Below are 20521 nucleotides of genomic sequence, written 5' to 3' on the forward strand. Positions count from 1 at the left end.
AGGGGAGGAGCAGCGGCGATCGCCGCTGCTCTTACCCGATCGTCGGGGATCGAGTCTGGAGATCCGCCCTCTGTGTGTAAACACAGCGGGCGGATCTCCATAGTGACAGGGAGTGACAGATCGGACTGTTCAGCATAGCTGGACATCCGATCTGTCCATGACTCACACAGTCACCTCCCCCCCTACACGTCAGTAAGCACCAGGCATACATTAACCCCTCCCTCTCCAATAAAATTAACCCCTTCCCTGCCAGTGTCATTTTTACAGTAACAGTGCATATTTATAGCACTGATTACTGCAGTAATGTCACTGGTACCCCCAAAAGTGTCAAAAATGTCAGTCAAGGGTCCGATCTGTCCGCCGCAATGTCGCAGTCCCGCAAAAAAAATCGCAGATCGCCACCATTACGCGTTAAAAAAAAAAACACCAAAAATGACAGAAATCTTTCCCTTTGTTAGTAAACGCAATAACTTTTGCGCAAACCAATCAAAATACGCTTATTGCGTTTTTTTTTTTTTACCAAACATATGTAGCATAAAACAAATTGGCCAAAAATTTTTAAAAAAATTGGTTTTTACATCTTTTTTGGGGGGAATTTCATATAAAAAAAATGTTAAAAATATTGTTATTTTTTCAAAATAAACGCTCTTTTTTTGTTTATAGCGCAAAAAGTAAAAATCGCACAGGTGATCAAATACCACCAAAAGAAAGCTCTGTTTGTGGGAAAAAAAGGACGTAAATTTCGTTTGGGTACGGCGTCGCACGACCGCGCAATTGTCAGTTAAAGTCGCACAGCGCCGAATCGCAAAAAGTGGCCTGGACGGAAGACAGCAAAATCCTCCGGTGGTAAAGTGGTTAAAAGGCCCCACCCTTCCCCTTGTCCCTCAGTTTTGATTGTGTTTTTTTGTCTCTGACCCGAAGACTCTTTGTTCGATGGTCCCCCTGTGAGGCAAGTCCAGCAATGCCAGTGAGGGCCACACTCCACATGCATGCCTTTTGGGCTTCTCACAGGTAGCCCCAGGATACAGGCAGTCGGTCACAGTGGTGGTCCCTCCAGAGCCTGTGGCTGCTGTTCAGCAGGGGTCTCCTCCGGTCCTCCATACCTTTTCTGCCGTAATTTGAAAAAAACACTGACGGCTTAGAGGAGGAACCAGCACGCTCCAAGCCTTGCTTTGAAATCAGAACTTCCGGTTTGTGCAGGAAAGGCGGAGCATGCGCAGTGCGACCCGGAAGAGGGAAGCGAGTAGAGAGGAGACGCTGGACCCGCATGGCGGCAGTAAGGCAGACTATCCAGCCGAAAAAGGCCAGAGAGCTTCCAAAGACATGAAACCTGCCACAACCCAACCTCATGGAGAAGGAGGAGGTAAGGTCGGTGCAGGTAGCTGCAGGCAAGAGCAGATTGGAGCCCGGTAAGTGCCGTTTCTTTCTCGGTTGGGGCTAATACCAGTGTCAGGCTTACTCCCTGGTAGTTCCCATGCTCTCCCCAGCGGGGCCTGTAGCCAAGTTATTACAGGGCAAGAAGAGTGATCTTGTGTTTATCTCCTCTTCTCTTGCAGAATTCCCAGGTGGAACCCAGGAGGCCTCTGATAAAGCACCCCCCTGTATCCACCAGCACTAGCTCCTCTAAAAAATGTGGTAATTGCAGGGAGAGACTGCCCAGTTCTCACACCAAGCCCTTTTGCTACAGGTGTATTAAGAAACTGGCTGGTAAAGAGGCCTCAGGGTTGATGAAAGATTTCCTCAAGTCTGTGCATGAGGAAATGCTAGCCACTGTCCAGTCCTTCCGCACCTCTGTAGCTTCCCCCCAGATAACAGAGCTGGGTGAGCTAACTCCTAAAGAGGGCCCTTCTTCTCAGGAGAGTTTACTTTCCAAGGCAGGCCCATATGCTTTTTTGCCTGGTTCGCAGGGTCTCCCCCCTGCTCAAGAAATGGAAGAGGAAGACCTAGGGAATGCAGAAAGTCAGGCTAATGCCCCATACACACGTGCAGATTATCTGCAGACTTTTGTCTGCAGACTTACCAAAACCATATAATATGAGGTCAAACCTAAACACTTTCAATTTGTATGCAATCCGGCAGGCCCTTGCACTACATAGAAAAGGTAAGTCTGCAGACAAAAGTCTGCAGATAATCTGCACGTGTGTACGGGGCATAGGTCTCAGCTTCGCTCTGGGGAGGAGGTTGATGTGGATACAGATAGTGAGGCAGAGAAGACCAAATTTAACAAAAATCAGTTTGGTCTGGAAAATATGGAGGGACTTCTTCTTCAAGCAGTTTGTTACAGAAGAAATCCCAGAACCCCCCAAGGAGACCTCGCACAGGATAAGATGTATAAAGGGCTGGTTAAAAACCAATCCAAGGTATTGCCTATTCACCAATCCTTGAAACATTTAATTCTTCAAGAATGGCAGTTTTCTGAAAGGGGTCTGGTTAGACCAAAGATGTGGAAAAGGAGTTTCCCCTTTTAAGGAGAAAATGGGATTTTTGACTTTCCGTGAAATCCATTTCTCTGATGTTCTCTGACTTGTTTCTCTGATGTTCATTGACAGGCACAGCACTCACCCCTCTGTGAAGTTTTAACTCTTCTGACACTGCTTGTAACAAAACGGAGTACCTACAGCAGAGAGAGGGAGTATAACTCCGGTACTGCCCATAGGTGTAGTCAGTCTTTTTTTTTTTTTTTTTGCCTAGTGTCCTACTCCTGTAGGGAGCTGTATAACCCAATGGTTAAGAAGATCAGAAGTTGTGTCCGTCAATGAACATCAGAGAAATGGATTTTACCGTAAGTCAGAAATCCCTTTTTTTTTTTTTTTTCTTTTTTTTTTTTTTTAACTTTTTGCTATAAAACATATCAAATAAAAAAAATCGTATTTCTTTTTCATTCGTTAACAGACACAGCGCTCCATTTTCAGAACCATTGGGTTATATTTTACAGGAGTAGGAAACTAGGCAGAAAAATAACAACTTGGCTATGCCTATGGGCAGTCCTAGCTGGTATACATTTCCCCCCTCTCTGCTATAGACCTTCAGTTTATTTCTGCCTAGTGGAGTAAGGACCTAGCTCCCTGTTGGGAGGGCTTGATATTTAGACCCAGTGGCCCCTCCAGTCCGGCCATGGAGCACATGCAGACGTGTCAGCCACGCTCTAGGTTGGCTATGACATAGCCCCACTGGAAGGGGGCTGGCCAGCAAGTTAAACAACCTCACAGGGTTGCATACAACTGGGCTCCTGGTCCAAGTCGCATCTCTCCCATGGCCGACAGCCCCCACTTTGGTGGCGAGGGGTTCTTTCTGGAGCGGTGCCCGTATCCCTGGGTCAGTGAGTATGGTCCCCTCTCTCCTACTGGGGCCTCGCTGGTCTTGGTACGCCAATTTAGTGCGATTGGTTGCCAATGTCCCCTGGAAGCTGCCTCTCAGGTGGGAACCTACTGTCTCAAGGACCCCTCTTCCATCCTGCTTTACAATCACTGGCTTTGACGGCCTGGCTGTTGAAAGCCAGGTGCTGAAGGATAGAGGTTTGTCTAGGTCATTGATCCCAACTATGCTGAAGGCTAGGAAGTCTACCTCCTAGAATGATTTACAATCGTACGTTGAAAGGGTACATTTCATGGTGTGAGTCAATAGGTTTTCAGCCTTGTTCTTTTTCGATACCTCGGATTTTGACCTTCCTTCAACGTGTTTTTCAGCAGAAGTTTGTTCTCGAGTGCCATCAAGGGCCAAGTGTCTGCCTTGGCGGTCTTCTTTCAACAAACCTTGGCCACGCATTCTTTGGTGCATACTTTAATTTAAGGGGTTCGACACCTAACCGTGCTAGTACGGTCTCCTTTTCTGCCGTGGGATTTGAACTTGGTGCTCTCCGTTCTCCAGAAGCCTCCCTTTCAAAATATTCAGGAGATCCCCCTGCTTACGCTGTCACAGGAGATTGCTTTATTTGCTGACTATCACCTCTGCTCGCAGGGTGTTGGAACAGGAGGTGTTATCTTGTCGTACCCCCTACTTGGTGATCTACAAAGATAAGGTTGTTCTTCGTCCACCCCCGTCGTTCCTACCTAAGGTTGTCTCTGACTTCCATTCCTTGTGTCCAAGGCCTGCTCATCCTAAGGAATTTGCATTGCATGCCCTGGATGTGGTTTGGGCGATTTCTGGTGGCCACTGAATTTTTTTTCGGAGGACTGATTCGCTTTTTGTGATCACGGACAGGCCAAGATAAGGGCTGTCCACTTCTTCTGCTACCATTTCCAGGTGGGTCAGACAGACAGTGATTCAGGCCTATTCTAGGCCTATTCTATCAAAGGGCGGGTTCCTCCTTTCCCTGTAAAGGCACACTCTACTCGGGCGCTTGGTGCTTCCTGGGCCTTCTGCTATCAGGCGTCAGTAGCGCAGGTTTGCAAGGTAGCCACCTGGTTGTCGGTACACACTTTCACAAAATTCTACAAAGTGGATGTTTTGGCATCTGCGGATGCTACTTTTGGCCACTAGGTTTTGCAGGCTGCTGTTTAGAGGACCTGTTCTCTCTTTGGAGGTGTATTGTTCAGGTTGTCTCCTGTTGTTTTTTTGTTGAGCTCCTATTACCTGGTTGGCTTCTTGTGTTTAGCCTTTGGTCTTATGTCTCACCCCCCATTTTTTTTTTGGCACTGCTTGGGGACGTCCCTATGGTTTTGAATATGGAGCGCTGTGTCCGTCAATGAACGAAAGATGGACACCGCACCCACCCCTCTATGGAGTTTTGATACTTCTGCTACTGCTTGTTACTAAACTGAAGGCCTATAGCAGAGAGGGGGATTTATACCAGCTAGAACTGCCCATAGGCATAGCCAAGTTGTTTTTCTGCCTAGTGTCCTGATCCTGTTAGGGGAAATATAACCCCATGGTTCTGCATATGGAGCGCTGTGTCCGTCAATGAAGTCAGAGAAATGGATTTTACGGTAAGTACAAAAATCCTATTTTCTTGATAAATTTAGGCCAATATGTATTCTGCTACATATTTTTGGTAAATAAAATCCCAATAAACAAATAATGATTGGTTTGAGCAAAAGTTATAGCGTCTACAAACTATGGGATATATACTGGAATCTTTATTTAATTTATTTTTTACTAGTAATGGTGGCGATCAGTGACTTTTATAGCGCGGCTGCAATATTGCGCCAGACATTTGGACAGTAATTGATACTTTTTGGGAACCAGTGACACTACAGTGATCAGTGCTAGAAATATGCAGTCACTGTACTAATGACACTGCTTGGGAAGGGGTTAAACATCCAGAGCAATTAAAGGGTTAAAATATGTGCCTAGCCAGTGTTTTGGTGTACTGTAGGAGGTGCTTTTACTAGGGGAAGTAATCTATTTAATTACCTGCTTTGCTGGGAAAGTAAATGTATTCCTTTCCGGCTGACGGGACAGGTCTATGCCTTGCTTACATAGGCAGAGCCCTGTCCTGTGTAAATTCCTGATGATCACTGGGTGCCGGCGGTGATCTATTGGCTGGCACCCAGTGATCAACATCTGAAGTGTCAGATTACATACTAGGTAAGTGATCTGGGGCAGTCTCGCCACCATATATCTAAGTTATACGGTCAGAAAGTGGTTAAGCTGCATAAGGAAGCAGCCAGGGGTGTTTAAATTTGCTTTTGTAAAGGTTTACTACGCGCTGCGCTGTTTACCTGACATGTAGTGATCAATGGGCGGCATACCCGCCAAACGCTACACATTCAAGCAAACACGGGCGGTTGTGGTGCATTTGTCAGCAAAAATTGACTTACAACAGGCAGTGAGGAGACATCACATTGCTTCCTCACTACCTGTCAGTAGCCTCTAAAGCCCGATCCAAACTGGAATCGGGCTTCAGAGGAAACTGAGTTTTAGGTGCACATCTAAATCTACCCTAATTATAACTGAGGTGGATAATAGCACCAAATTAGGACATAAATTGGCTAAAGCTAATTTAAAATGTTCTTTTTACAAAGTGGATAACTGGTCTGTGGTTAGATGAATTGACATTTTGACATTCTTTTTGGTAACCATTGGTGCAGCGTCCTCTGGCTAAAGAGAAGAGGGACCTTCCAGCTGGTTATCTGTTTAAAAGCCTTCATCCCTGATGGTATGGGGGTGCATTAGTGCGCATGTAATAGGTAGCTTGCACGTCTTGAAAGGCATCATCAATGCTAAAAGAGAAAACAAGGACAGAAAAAAGATGGGGTTTTGTAGGCTCAAATAAGGTGGTCAAATTATCCAACGCTACACAATAGTAAAGTTAAAATACATATTTATTAATTTAGTTGGCATAAAAAGCATGAGACAACATGCCTAGAAGACATACATACAAATAACAAATATAAAATATAAAAAGGAAGAACACAAGGTAGGTAACAAGCTAGTGGAGTCTCAGTCAAAAAAGGATGGCTATGGTCCTGTACAGCCAACGTGTTTCGCTTGACTTCGCTTCTTCAGGGCTTAAGAGACCAGAGAACCAGCTAGTGTTCCCAAATGGTGCGGACCCATAAGCCAGCCAAAAATCACGGATAGCAATTGTCTAGTAGACGTGGACCATATATCCAAATTGGAATAATAATCACCTTATAGGGCGTACTAGTGCATATACTGTAAAGGTATCTATACGCTTCTATATGGTATATATATTTTTTGCTTTATTGTATCGTATAGGTCCGGATGCACTAGTATGTGATTATTCAGACGCCACCATAGGGAGAGAATATGTAGCTTCCTAGAATGTACACAATGGATTAGGCAGGTGATCATATGAATGGTATTCCCAGATATCCAGGTCATATCATAGTTATATAGGCTCGGAGAAGTTATCAGAGAATATTGTGTTTAGTAATCACAAGTGTCCTTTTTGTAAAGGGGATGCATAACTCATTTGTTTCTCTCCGGTATCGTGACCTGCCTATATACCATATAGAAGAGTATAGATACCTTTACAGTATATGCACTAGTACGCCCTATAAGGTGATTATTATTCCTATTTGGATATATGGTCCAATTGCTATCCGTGATTTTTGGCTGGCCTATGGGTCCGCACCATTTGGGAACACTAGCTGGTTCTCTGGTCTCTTAAGCCCTGAAGAAGCGAAGTCAAGCGAAACACGTTGGCTGTGCAGGGACCATATCCATCCTTTTTTGACTGAGACTCCAATTACCTACCTTGTGTTCTTCATTTTTATTTTATATTTGTTATTTGTATGTATGTCTTCTAGGCATGTTGTCTCATGCTTTTTATGCCAACTAAATTTAATAAATATGTATTTTAACTTTACTATTGTGTGGCATTGGATAATTTGACCACCTTATTTGAGCCTACAAAACCCCATCTTTTTTCTGTCCTTGTTTTCGAATATTACGTAGGGGTGTGGCCCATACTTTACGGCAATTGTTTTTTTGTAATGCTAAAAGAGAGATCCAGGTTTTAGAGCAGGTAATGCTTCTATCCAGACAACTTTTTCAGGGAAGGCCTTGCATATTTCAGCAGGTCAATGGCTTTGTAGTAGAAGAGTCCGGGTGCTTAATTGGCCTGCCTGCAGTCCAGACCTTTTACGAATTCAAAATATTTGCTGCATCTTGAAATAAAAAATATGACAAAAGACCCAGGACTGTTGAGCAGTTAAATCCTATATCTGTCATAAATGGGACAACATTGCTCTCCCAAAACACCATCAACTGGTCTCCTCAGTGCCCAGATTTTTACAGTGTGTTTTGATTAGAAGGGTGGATGCCACACTATGGTAAACATGGCCCTTTCCTAACTTTTTTGAGACGTGTTGCTGCCATCAATTTCCTTTTTTCTTTTTTCCCTTAAAATTTTCTCAGTTTAAACATTCGCTATATATTCTATTGTGACTAAAGTATGGGTTTATAGGATTTAAAAATCATTGCATTCTGTTTTTATGTCAATTTTACTCAGTGTCGCAACTTTTTTGGAATTGGGAGTTGTATAATACTGCCAACATACATGCTAAACTATACTTCGCCTGGGAAAAACCATATCTTTGGATCTAGTAATCCTAACCGCCATGGTGTTTGGTAATGCTTCAGATATGATCATGGTCACATGTTCCTGCTTACATCCTGAGATCCATTTTTTTGTATAGTTGCAGGTCCAGTATTGCCCCCTGGCTACAAGAACAGCCACAGTTCAGACTCATCCGAGGAGAGTGATGAGGAGACTTCATCCAGCCACAAGGACCCCAAGAAACGATCTACTGGAAAGGACAGAAATGATTCCACAAACAGGTCAGCTCAAAGAACAACCAACCTCTGAATTAGGGAAGACTTATTTATTTAGTTATATTACACACACAATCTTACAAAAGTGAGTACATCCCTCACATTTTTGTAAATATTTTATTATATTTTTTCATGTGACAACACTGAAGAAACGACACTTTGCTACAGCTTGTATAACAGTGTACATTTTCTGTCCGCTCAAAATAACTCAACACACAGCCATTAATGTCTATACCGCTGGCAACAAAAGTGAGTACAACCCTAAGTGAAAATGTCCAAATTGAGCCCAATTATCCATTTTCCTTCCCCGGTGTCTTGTGACTTGTTAGTGTTACAAGGTCACAGGTGTGAATAGTGAGCAGGTGTGTTAAATTTGGTGTTATCGCTCTCACTTTCTCATACTGGTCACTGGAAGTTCAACATGGCACCTCATGGCAAAGAACTCTGGAACTAAACTGAGGATCTAAAAAAAAAAAAAATTGTTGCTCTACATAAAGATGGCCTAGGCTATATGAAGATTGCCAAGACCCTGAAACTGAGCTGCAGCACGGTGGCCAAGACCATACAGCGGTTTAACAGGACAGGTTCCACTCAGAACAGGCCTTAGCCATGGTCGACCAAAGAAGTTGAGGGCACGTGCTCAGCGTCATATCCAGAGGTTTTCTTTGGGAAATAGACGTATGAGTGCTGCCAGCCTTGCTGTAGAGGTAGAAGGGGTGGGGGGTCAGCCTGTCAGTGCTCAGACCATACGCCACGCACTGCATCAAATTGGTCTGCATGGCTGTCGTCCCTGAAGGAAGCCTCTTCTAAAGATGATGCACAAGAAAGCTGGCAAACAGTTTGCTGAGGAAGAGCTGACAAAGGACATGGATTAATGGAACCATGTCCCGTGGTCTTATGAAACCAAGATAAACTTATTTGGTTCAGATGGCGTCAAGCATGTGTGACTGCAACCAGGTGAGAAGTACAAAGTCAAGTGTGTCTTGCCTACAGTCAAGCATGGTGGTGGGGGTGTCATGGTCTGGGACTGCACGAGTGCTGCCGGCACTGGAAAGCTGCAGTTCATTGAGGAAGCCATAAATGCAAATATGTACTGTGACATACTGAAACAGAACATGATCCCCTCCCTTTAGAGACTGGGCCGCAGGGCAATATTCCAACATAACAACCCCAAATACACCTCCAAGACAACCACTGCCTTGCTAAAGAAGCTGAGGGTAAAGTTGATGGACTGGCCAAGCATGTCTCCAGACCTAAACCCTGTGGGGCATCTTCAAATTGAAGGTGTAGGATGCGCGAGGTCTCGAACATCCTCCAGCTCCATAATGTTGTCATGGAGGAGTGTAAGAGGACTCCAGTGGCAACCTGTGAAGCTCTAGTGAACTCCATGCCCAAGAGGGTTAAGGCAGTCCTGGAAAACAATGTTGACCACACAAAATATTGACACTTTGGGCTCAATTTGGACATTTTCACTCAGGGGTGTACTCGTGTTTGTTGCCAGCGGGTTTAGACATTAATGGCTGTGTTGAGTTATTTTGAGGGGACAGCAAATTTACACTGTTATACACTTAATTTGAAGTGTATCTGATCAAAAAATAACATCCCACATATAGTATATCATTTTATCTGCAATAATTTTCAGAGCATTTCCCTGCTTCAGCTCCTTTATATACAGCGTGGTAACGCTGCATATATAATACAGATATAGAAACAAGTGCCAGTATATTTAATTCAAATGTCTTTGTTATGCAGGTAGGGTTTGTCATTGCTGTCCACAAACCGTTTCTGGTAGCAGTCACTTAATACGGCTTGTATTAAATGTTATTGTGGTTTGTTTTCTCTTTTTTTTTCAGAAAAATTAGAAGGGCTTCAGATGATGATGATGAATTTTTTGGTCCTGCTCTCCCTCCAGGCTTTAAGAAGCAATCGGACTCCCCTGATAGGTATACTACTTTTTCTGAAAATGTTTTTTTGCAGAATTCTAAATTTCTGTATTGCAAAATCATCTGTACAAATTTCTTTTATTCTTATCCACAAAGCTCTTTATTGAAGTACAAGCAGGCAGCAACAGGATAAAGCATGAAATCCTCCATATCAATAGGCGACGTTTCGAGCATCAACTAAACTTTTTTAAGTATGGAGTTTCAAGTCTTGATAATGGCTCACAACATCAACTTTTTGATATGGTGGATTTTTGCTTTATTCTGTTGCTGCTTTCTTGCCCTTAAATTAAAAACTACTCCTTCCTCCTCTTATTAGGGATATGCAGGCACAGAGCTTAATGGTATGTAAAAAACAGAAAGAATACCCTCTAGTGTTCTCTGTAACGTAGCTTTATTTAAACATAGCAAATAACTATACACTCACGGTCAAGGCACTTAAGCTGTGCGGGCTAACATCAGCAGGGGTGGCCACCTTGTACCTCCTTGTATTGATGTAATGCGTATGGGGGAGGAGCCTGATCACGGAAGCCATATCCAGGTCGATCTCAGAGAGGGACAGATTAGCTGATGTTAGCCCGCACTGCTGAAGTGCCTTGACCGTGAGTGTAGATTTATCTGCTATGTTTAAATAAAGCTACGTTACAGAGAGCACTAGAGGGTATTCTTTCTGTTTTTTATATACCATTGAGCTCTATGCCGGCATATCCCTTATAAAGAAGAGGAAGGAGAAGATTGCTGCCTTACTACATGTGACACCATTGGGGTGTATAAGCGTGTCTGAGTAGGGCCATAATATTAGCTGGATTATAGATGGTTATCACTTTACACTTATGAATCACTGGAGTATTTATAAATATTAATTTTTTATTGATCTTATCACTGATTATTATTCACTCGTTGCATATTTATTTCATTTTTAGTGTTGTATCATTTATTATTATTGATTTTTTTATTAGTATCTTTTTCACTGATGAATACTAATTCATTGTTATTTATTTATACCTTTTGGTCCTGCATTATTTTTATTGGGCTTGTTGTGTGTGTTAGGTGAAGACACTTTATGTAAGCTGCCAGCTGGAGTATTTTAGTCCATTTATTTTTATTGTTTGATTGCGCTGATTTTATCATTTATCTAATGCTCTCTTTGCCCGGCCTGTCAGTTTAGGTGGACGGCCATGTCTTGGTAGGCTTGCAGTTGTGCCATACTCTTTCCATTTTTGGATGATGGATTGAACGGAGATATTCAAAGCTTGAAATATTTTTTATAACCTAACCCTGCTTTAAACTTCTCCACAACTTTATCCCTGACCTGTGTCCCTTGGCCTTCATGAAGGTTCTGTAACAAACATCTGAGGGCTTTACAGAACAGCTGTATTTATAATGAGATTAAATTACACACAAGTGGACTTTATTTACTAATTAGCTGACTTCTGAAGGCAATTGGTTCCACTAGATTTTAGTTAGGGGTATCAGAGTAAAGGGGGCTAAAAACAAATGTACACCACACTTTTTAGATAACTATTTGTAAAAAAGAATGTAAAAAACATTTATCATTTTCCTCCCACTTCACAATTCTATGCCACTTTGTTTTGGTCTATCACATAAAATCCCAATAAAATACATTTATGTTTTTGTTTGTAACATGACACAATGTGGAAAATGTCAAGGGGTATGAATACTTTTTCAAGGCACTGTAGAATGACCTGCTCTAGTTTCAAATCATTCTTTTTACAGACAACTTTTGCAGTACTGGAACATTAAGATGTCAAGATTTATGCCATTAGGCTGTTGCACTCTATGCATAGGGATTTAAGTATATGATGGGATCAGAGTGCGCTTGACTACAAGACATGAAGAATTCCAAATGCGTGTTCCTAGTAGTAAAAAATTAATGAACCCCGGTACCCCCAATAATGATAGACAACTGGTTTACCTCCACATTCTTCTCTTGTAAGGAAGTGAAGTGATTATTTTAGACTTGTCAGTCTGAATCCTGAATCTAATACAGTGCATTCTATATAAACTCTGGGATTTACTTTTGCGGATCAGAGCAAGGATTTCTCTTGACAATGTTATACAAAAGAATGAAGCTGTAGGTGTTGGCCGTGAACGCAATGGAGATGTGGTGACCTTTTTGTGCTTCTGCATAAGAATATTTTCACAATTGATTTGACTCACAATGTTGGACAGAGACGGCTGCCTGAGGCTAGGTCTGAGTTTTTAAAGCTGAACTGCAGGCAAAGCTTGTTTTTTTTAGGTTTAATTAGAGTCGGGAAGGGTTAGACTGAGGTCCTGTTTGTGGTCTGTGTTCCCTGTAGGGACTGGACGATAGGAATGGTAATATTTGTTACTTATTGTCTCTCATGTAAGGTGTGTGTGTGTGTATGTGTGTGTATATGTATATATATATATATATATATATATATATATATATATATATATATATATATATATATATATATATATATATATATATATATATACATACATTTATGGGCTTTTTTTCAGCGGGGGAACGCAGTTCCGGCACCTCCTGAACAGAACTGAATGTATGTAATGGCAAGGGGTGCTGGGGTGTGGTGGAGGGTCTATTAATGCTGGCTGCTGGGGAATCTATTGTTGCTGGAGGCTATCTATTTTTGCGGAGGAAGGAGGTCTATTGTTTTTGGGAAGGTCTTCTGTTGCTCGTGTGGGATCTATGTTTCCAGGGTGGGTCTCTTTTGTTGCTGGGGGGTCAGTTGTTCCTTGGAGGGATTTACTGTTGATGGAGCGGTACTTGTTGCTGGCTGTTGAGGAATCTATTGTTGCTGGAGTGGATCTGTTTTTGCAGGGAGTTCGATTGTTGCTCAGGGGGTGTATTGTTATTTGTGGGTGATCTATTGTTGCTGGTGGTGGGTCTTATGTTGCAGGGGGTCAATTGTTGCTGAGAGGGATCTACTATTGAGGGAGGGGTCTGATGTTGCTGGGTGCTGAAGGGTCTATTGATGCTGGCTATTGGGAGTCTATTGGGAGTCTATTGATGCTGGGCTGGAACTATTGTCACTGGGGTGTCCATTGCTGCTAGATTTATTTTACAGCCTTTCTTGTTATCATGAACAAATTCCATACAAATTACTCAGCACCACAAAATGATACTTGGTTCTATATTCTCTAAAAAGGGTGGTACTGGGAGGTGGGTAAGGGATGGAACCAAGGAACGGTGCTCGGAGGTGGGTAGGGGGTGGAGTTAAGGGGGGAGTTCCTGCACCTATTCTCTGAGAAAAAAAAGCCCTGTATGTATGTATGTGTGTGTGTGTGTGTATGTGTATATGCGTGTGTATATATAATATATATATTACTTTTCCTTGTATTGGCAGAGGTGTAGGGGTGAACAGAGGAGTAAACTCATCAGTTTGTTTCCCACTCATTTATCCTCAAGTGAGCAAATTGAGAAAAGGGGTTTTGCGTATGATTTTTGCCTGAAGTTCTGTTTTAATGGTCTTGTTGCCGTTTCAATGGGACTTTCCTGTGCTGCCTGAGCTAACAGAAACATTTTCATTATTTCCATTTACAGTATGTTTTTGGCTTTTTGGCATCGCTAATAGAATTTGTTTTCTTTAGGCCTGTTATAGGTCCTGCACTACCTCCTGGCTTCAAAAGACAAGATTCAGATAGTGAGGATGATTCACATTCTAAAAGTTCTGCAGCCGCAAAGCATAAGGTAAGAATGCAGAAGTAACCATAAACATATTAGGCCAATGTTTTGTGACTCTCTATGGGGGATTTCATCTTTGTACTTGACAGACAGTCTTCTATTTTTAACTAAAAATGTTTTGTTCAAAGGTGTTTTTTTTTTTTTTTTTGTTAATATAGTGACTAAATAAAGCATTTAACAATTTTATTAAAGTCTTATATAGTACTTCTCACACAGCTGTAATTCTTAAAGTTGTTGATCCAACAACAGAGCTTCAAAGTTTTTGAGGGTGTTTCTTTTTTTTTTTTTTTTTATTTGTTGATTTTATTTGCATTAAGCTGACCTCATTTACACTTAAAAAGGGAAAAGCCTCACCACTTTTTTCAGATATAAGGATAAGCTTGCTTTTTGGGAAAAAATACTAAATGCACATTTTTTGCAGGTAAAAAAAGATGTGCATTTTTATTATTTTTATTTTTTTAAGAGTGAGTAAAGCATTGCACCAATCATCAGCAGAGCTCTGGTGCCATGCAGGTCTCCAGCAGATCTGCCAGCATATCTTCTTTCCTGTACAGTTAAGCAGATACAATCTGACATGAAGCATAAATGAACTACCAGAGTGCTCCAAAGCGCCATGGTAGTTCATTGAAAACTACAAGCTGACAGCAGCAAAGGCTGCCGGATCTGTTTGTTTTCCATGCACAGAGCCCTGTCAATCAGTGAGGCGGCCTGGCAGGCGAGGCCCCGCTCAGCCACCTTTTTTTTAAAATTGTGACCACTGTCGGGGAGGGAGAAGAATCCCGCTAGCTGTCACAGCTCGAATCGGGCGCGGTCTGTTCATAACATGTTATACCATGAATATTTGTGGAGCTTGTAACATGTTACAACAGGTGAACTTTTTCTTTAACCGCTTGCTACTGGGCCCTTTTACCTCCTTCCTGCCCAGGCCAATTTTCAGCTTTCAGCGCTGTCGCACTTTGACAATTGCGCAGTCAGGCATCATTGTACCCATATGAAATTTTTAGCAATTTTTTTACACAAATGGAGCTTTTTTGGTGGTATTTAATCACCACTTTAAATTTTTAAACAAACAAAATAAGACCTAAAGTTTTAAAAAAAAAAAAAACTTTTTTATAGTTTGTTATAACATATATTGCAAAAAGGTAATTTTTCTCCTTCACTGACGTGACCTGATGAGGCACTGATTGGCAGCACTGATGGGCTTTGTTGGAAATGCACTGATAATCAGTGCCCTGGTTATCAGTGCGATGTTTCTTTAACATAAGACGGTTATCGGCTCTTTTTCTCTCTCCACGCTGTCAGCATGCGGAAAGAAAAGCTGATAACCGTGATCAACTGTCATTGGACACAGCTGATCACGTGGAAAAGGGACACTGACTTAACCTTCTTGAATGGGTTATGTTTGCATGTTAGTGGTTGAAGAAAATTTTACATCGTAAGACTGATATTAAAGCGGAGTTCCACCTGTTTTTCCAAAATTATAAAAATTGCTTTTATTCCCCAAATGATCACAGTATTGGCTTTATTATTTTTTTTTTTCTTGCTCCACTTACTTTGTTGCTAGGGGTAAGCAATTTCCTGCCCCCTTCCGCGCCGCGGTGAGATATGTCACTTCCTGCGCCGCACAGGCTCCTGGGAGATGTGTGTCGTCATTCCCAGGAGCCCGTGGGAAGGAAACATGGCGTTTATTTATTTTTTTTCTTATTGGCACTCATGTGCAAAATAGCAGATGGTAGCAAAGTGAATAGGTAATATAAAGTGCAACAAATAATAAAGATGTACAATAATATCAAAAGTAATAGATTGATGGGCAAGTCCTGTGTCCACAATGCCAAACAAGAAAAGTGCTTAAATAAGTGTAAATGAATATAAAATTACAGCACTCAAATGTGAGTGCATATGATAAACAATATAAAAATGTCCATGTGCATAACAAGGTGCTACAGGAAAGTGACTCTCGTGACTCTTCACAATGATAAAGTGACTCTCGTGATTCTCCACACGTGTCACCAGCGTGAGCTAATCCAAAAATAGGTGTAAAAATAGGTCCCCTCCAAAAACACCTTTTAAAGGCGTTTTGTGATATAAATCCCTAGACTCTGGGAATCCGATCTTCCTCCACGAATAGAGCTCAATTGGGGCCACTAATATCCCTTTCTCCTTCTGGACTACAACCAGCATCCAGGTCCAATCTGAAAAGTCCTTTGGCAAGAGTCCATTGGCAAAGTCATCCACTACAGAAACCTTTCAGATGTTCCGTTCTGGCAAAAAACAGATATAGACTGGAGTGGTATGGTTAATCATAAAGGTGCAGTTGTTGGGCTTTATGAATTTAGCGCAAATGTGACATTAAAGAGACTGTTTGCAGAGTTTTTGAGCAAGCAACTGAGAAAAATCGATTAGAACAGATTTACAGTTAAAGGAATCTACCATAACGTTTATTTTGTATATAACCACCATGAGGTGTCCAGTTAAGTCTTAATTTAAAACAACCCCCCAACTCCTTGAAAAAAAATACCACCTGACCCAGTGATATCACTCTACACAAGGAGGAAGCTGGGTGTAAGGTATCTTTTAAACTGTTGTTTAACACTTTGTTTTTATGTATGCTTTGTTTCAAAGGGCAGAGTTTTTTCTATACTTGATAATCTGAGGGGGGTTGCATTTGCATGGCCTTTTTATAATATACTATTTACATTAATGGGTTTTCAGTTTTGTTCCCCAGAACAATGTGTGCTCTAAATCTTGGGTACATCCTACATATATGATTATGATCTTCATTAGTGATTGACATGTTTGCACAGTAGTTTGGAAAAAAAGCATGTTTGAGTTTAACAATAGAAAAGAAACAATAAATTCAAACCCTGCATCCACAGAACTTTAAGCACACAGACCATCTGTAGGATTGCAAAAAAAAAAAAACCTTAAAGTGGAAGTTCAATGTAAAACTAAAATCTCTATATTTACTTGCATCCACAATCTAAGACTGACCTATCGAACCCAGTAATGCAAAAATCGCTATACATACCTTTTCTGAAGTCAATCTGGTACGGTCTTCAGCAGTGGAAGTAGAAGCTCTATGCAGAGGAAATGGAATGGGAAGTGACGTCACCCATAGAGTTACTATAGGGCTTCTATTGTCAGCTGTCTCTTCTGCACAATCCTACACACAGAAGCTGCCGCTGACAGCTCAGTGTGGGAATGGACCAGCTTCAGAAAAGGTAAGTATAGCGATTTCCAGGGCTAGATAGGTTAGTCTTAGATCGTGGATGCAAGTAGATTTAAAGATTTTTAGTTTTAGCCTGAACTTCTACTTTAAGATGCCCAGTTACATTGCTAGTTTTTGAATTACCAGGTTTGTTGTTATTATTCTCTGTTGATGGTGAATCTGCTTATATACCATTGTTGGTTGTAATACTCTTTTAAAATCTAATAAAATTTGTTTAAAAAAAAAAAGATGTCCCGTTTGCTCCAACAGGGATTTGTTAGTCTATTAGAAGTTAAATTAAGCCATGCCATTACTGTACAATCTAACACCTGTGCATAAAGGCTATTGTAAGCTTCTTTTTTTTTATTGCATGCTCTCTCTCCTATGTGACAACTCCTTAGGCCCCTTTCACACGGCTCCATTCCGTTGACAGAGCCGTGCTGCTCAGAGGGGGTTCGATCTGCTGATCCCCCGCTGAGCAGGCGGACGACAGCTCCGTCTGCGCTCTGTGTGCGGAGACTGAGGTGTCAGAGCTCTCCTCTATGGGGGAATCTGAGGAGAACGGACCGCCTGTCCGCTCTCATCTGATCCGCCAGACAAATGGAAAATAGGGTTTCCATCCGTCCGGATTTGACGGACCGGATCGAATCGGATGTCAGCGGACATGTCTCCGTTGACATCCGATGCCCCATAGAGATGCATGGGGCAATCGTTTAGATCCGCCTGAAAAAAGGACAGGCGGATCTGAAAGGTCTGCAAGTGTGAAAGGGGCCTTAGCAATGCCTAGATAGCAGCTGTAAAACACAGTGTAATAATCCACTTTCGACATCTGGTAAAAAAGAGAAAAATATTCCACTTTCAATTTAGCTTTGTGTATTCCTGCTTTTCTCATTAGCTGGAATTATTTATTTTGGCTAATCATTTTGTTTGAAATGGAAGGATGGTGTCATGGTAACCAGTGTAAAAAGACTTAATCTTCAAGTTTCCACAGCTGCTGTGTAAGGATTGATTGAGAGCTGTGATGTAATACAGGGAGCAATAAGTAGCCTAAAACTGGCCTCAATGTACAGGTGCATTGGATTGCCATTAGAATGGCATGGATTACTTTTAAGAGGTATTCCACATTTTATAAAACGTATACAAACCCTGGATTTGCTTTGTGTTATGGAAGCAGTTCTTTTCCCAAATCACAACAAAGCAGAGCAGCTCTGTGTATTCAAGCTGCCATACAGCTGCTTCTTTTGGTATAATACAGCTAATTGGTGGCAATGGCAACCCCACTGGTCCACATCAAGTTCAGGCATATCATATCCACCTTTCTTATTTAAAGTCCCTTCAGCAGAAACTATCTATTACAGGGCTTCCCAAACTTTTTTGGGCCGAGACCCACTTCTGAATACAGTTATTTTTCGGGACCCACTTGCTTGTAATTGAATATTGTAAAGCGCTACGGAATTTGTTGGCGCTATATAAATGCAAATATTAATAATAATGCATATTTTAAAGGGAGGGGGATGTTAAATTAGAAATATCAATCAATTTATTTTTTAATATACTTAATATTTAAATAAATATAAGGCTATATAGCACTCGCCCTTCTTCCTCTCCTAGCGGTCCATAGTGAAGGTGAAGCCCCTGTTTGCCCTCTCCAGGGCCCAGCACACCTCACCCAGAGTCTCCATGATGAGGAACTCTATGCTGTTCTTGGTGTCCTGGCTCTTCTCCTTCAGATCCTCTACTGGGGTCACAGAAGCTGCCATGAACTCATGACACCGTCCGGGCCACCTGGTCCTCCTATGACACCAAGGCTGCTGTCTCTGTCCGCTATAGCTGAGAGAAACCCGCTGCCAGTCTAGCCACCACCGCTGCTGCCAGCAGGACCGAGGAGCTGGCTCTGCACCCCATGAACATATCCTACATAACAGCCCACATACGTACTCACTGATGCAAGTATCCTCCTCGTGGGAAATGCAGACCAGCCTCCATAAACTGCATGGGCGGGGTCCTGAATCCATCGCGATTTGACTGCTCTGGCTCTCTGAAATTTGCGCAGGCTCGCACAGCACAATTTAAGCAGGCCCACTCTGTGATTTCCAGCTCACCGCGACCCACTCAAATGCAGCTCACGACCCACCAGTGGGTCCCGACCCACAGTTTGGGAACTCCTGATCTATTAGAATAGAATAAAACAATTGGATATCATACATACTTTTTCAGGTGCACATTTGTTACTGTATGTAGTGTCATTAGTAGCAAGTATAGGAGAATGTAACACTCTGCTCAAATTAATAAAATTGTGTCTGTAAATTTCTTAAAGTGTAACTTAACTGTGTCTGAGCACCACTAATCGTGAGCGCTATTTAATTCATTTTCAAAGAAAACTCACCCATCCATTCATGTGTCCATGCATTATTTTGGTGAAAAATCCCTTTGAAAAACACCCCCTATCATTTATAGCCATGGCTATCTTGGGTAGTGGCAGATGATTCCTGTACATTTTACTTCCTTGAATCCATCAGTCCCAATCAAATCTGTCTTCGCTTGAGAGGATTTGCAAAGGAAAATGGCAGAAAATCCCCCAATCCAGGTGTGCAAAGCTTGTCACGTTATACCCAAAAAGACTCAAGGCTGTAATTGCTGCCAAAGGTGCTTCAACAAAGTACAGAGTGAAGGGTCTAAATACTTGAGTACATGTTATATTTCAGTTTTTTAGTTTAAGAAATTCCCAGGCATTTCTAAAATTCATTTTTTTTCTTTGTCATTATGGTGTACTGAGTGTAGATTAATGAGAAAAAAAATGAAATTAAACAGCTGTAGAATCAGGCTGCAACATAACTAAATTAAAGAAAGTGAAGGGGGTCTGAATACTTTTAGTAATAGCTTGCTTTCTATGCACCCTTGCCAGTGTTAAATAGTTTATCTCAACCATTTAAATGCCACTTTCGCTGGATTGGCTGTGATGTGTGAGAGGATGTGTATATCTTTGGACCAGATATACTTTTCCAGATAAAATAGCTTCCACGATTTTGTGTATTTTGCAGTTTTTTTCTGAGGTTCAGTGCTAGAGAATATAGCGGTTTGTATATACTGTGATTATGTACACAATGTTGGTGTGGAATTTTCCAAGATGACTGTCTCTATGGAAATGTCCTTGAAAAAATAATTAACATTATGAAGCAGTCTCTGCTTGAATACATTTAAAATGTAACTGTAGAATTTTAATGCCTTTTGATTTTTGCGTATTTATCCACATTTTGCTAGAAGAGGCTTGTTGCTGCTCTTCAAGTACCTGAGCTGAAAATAACTCATTTCTGTTTTTATATGTTCAGTTTCTTGGGTAGGGCAGGCAAGCAGCAAGCTCAGTACTTGGCTTATCTCTACTAGTTAAACCCCAAGGGTTATATCCTACTGCTTCTTGGCTGTGTAGTATTTGCA

At 41.7% G+C, this 20521-nt stretch overlaps 1 protein-coding gene across 1 annotated transcript in view; it reads left to right on the top strand.

Annotated features, from left to right (window-relative positions):
- The window catches only part of GPALPP1 (GPALPP motifs containing 1), an 80681-nt gene that overhangs the window by 28668 nt on the left and 31492 nt on the right, over positions 1 to 20521 (top strand). Inside the window, exons 2-4 of the mRNA XM_082246533.1 lie at positions 8106 to 8247; positions 10095 to 10184; positions 13785 to 13884. Coding sequence (XP_082102659.1) covers positions 8106 to 8247; positions 10095 to 10184; positions 13785 to 13884 — 332 coding nt within the window. The remainder of the gene's footprint in view (positions 1 to 8105; positions 8248 to 10094; positions 10185 to 13784; positions 13885 to 20521) is intronic.

This window comes from Pelophylax lessonae (assembly GCF_965119305.1).
Source record: "Pelophylax lessonae genome assembly, chromosome: 2".
Lineage (NCBI taxonomy): Eukaryota > Metazoa > Chordata > Amphibia > Anura > Ranidae > Pelophylax > Pelophylax lessonae.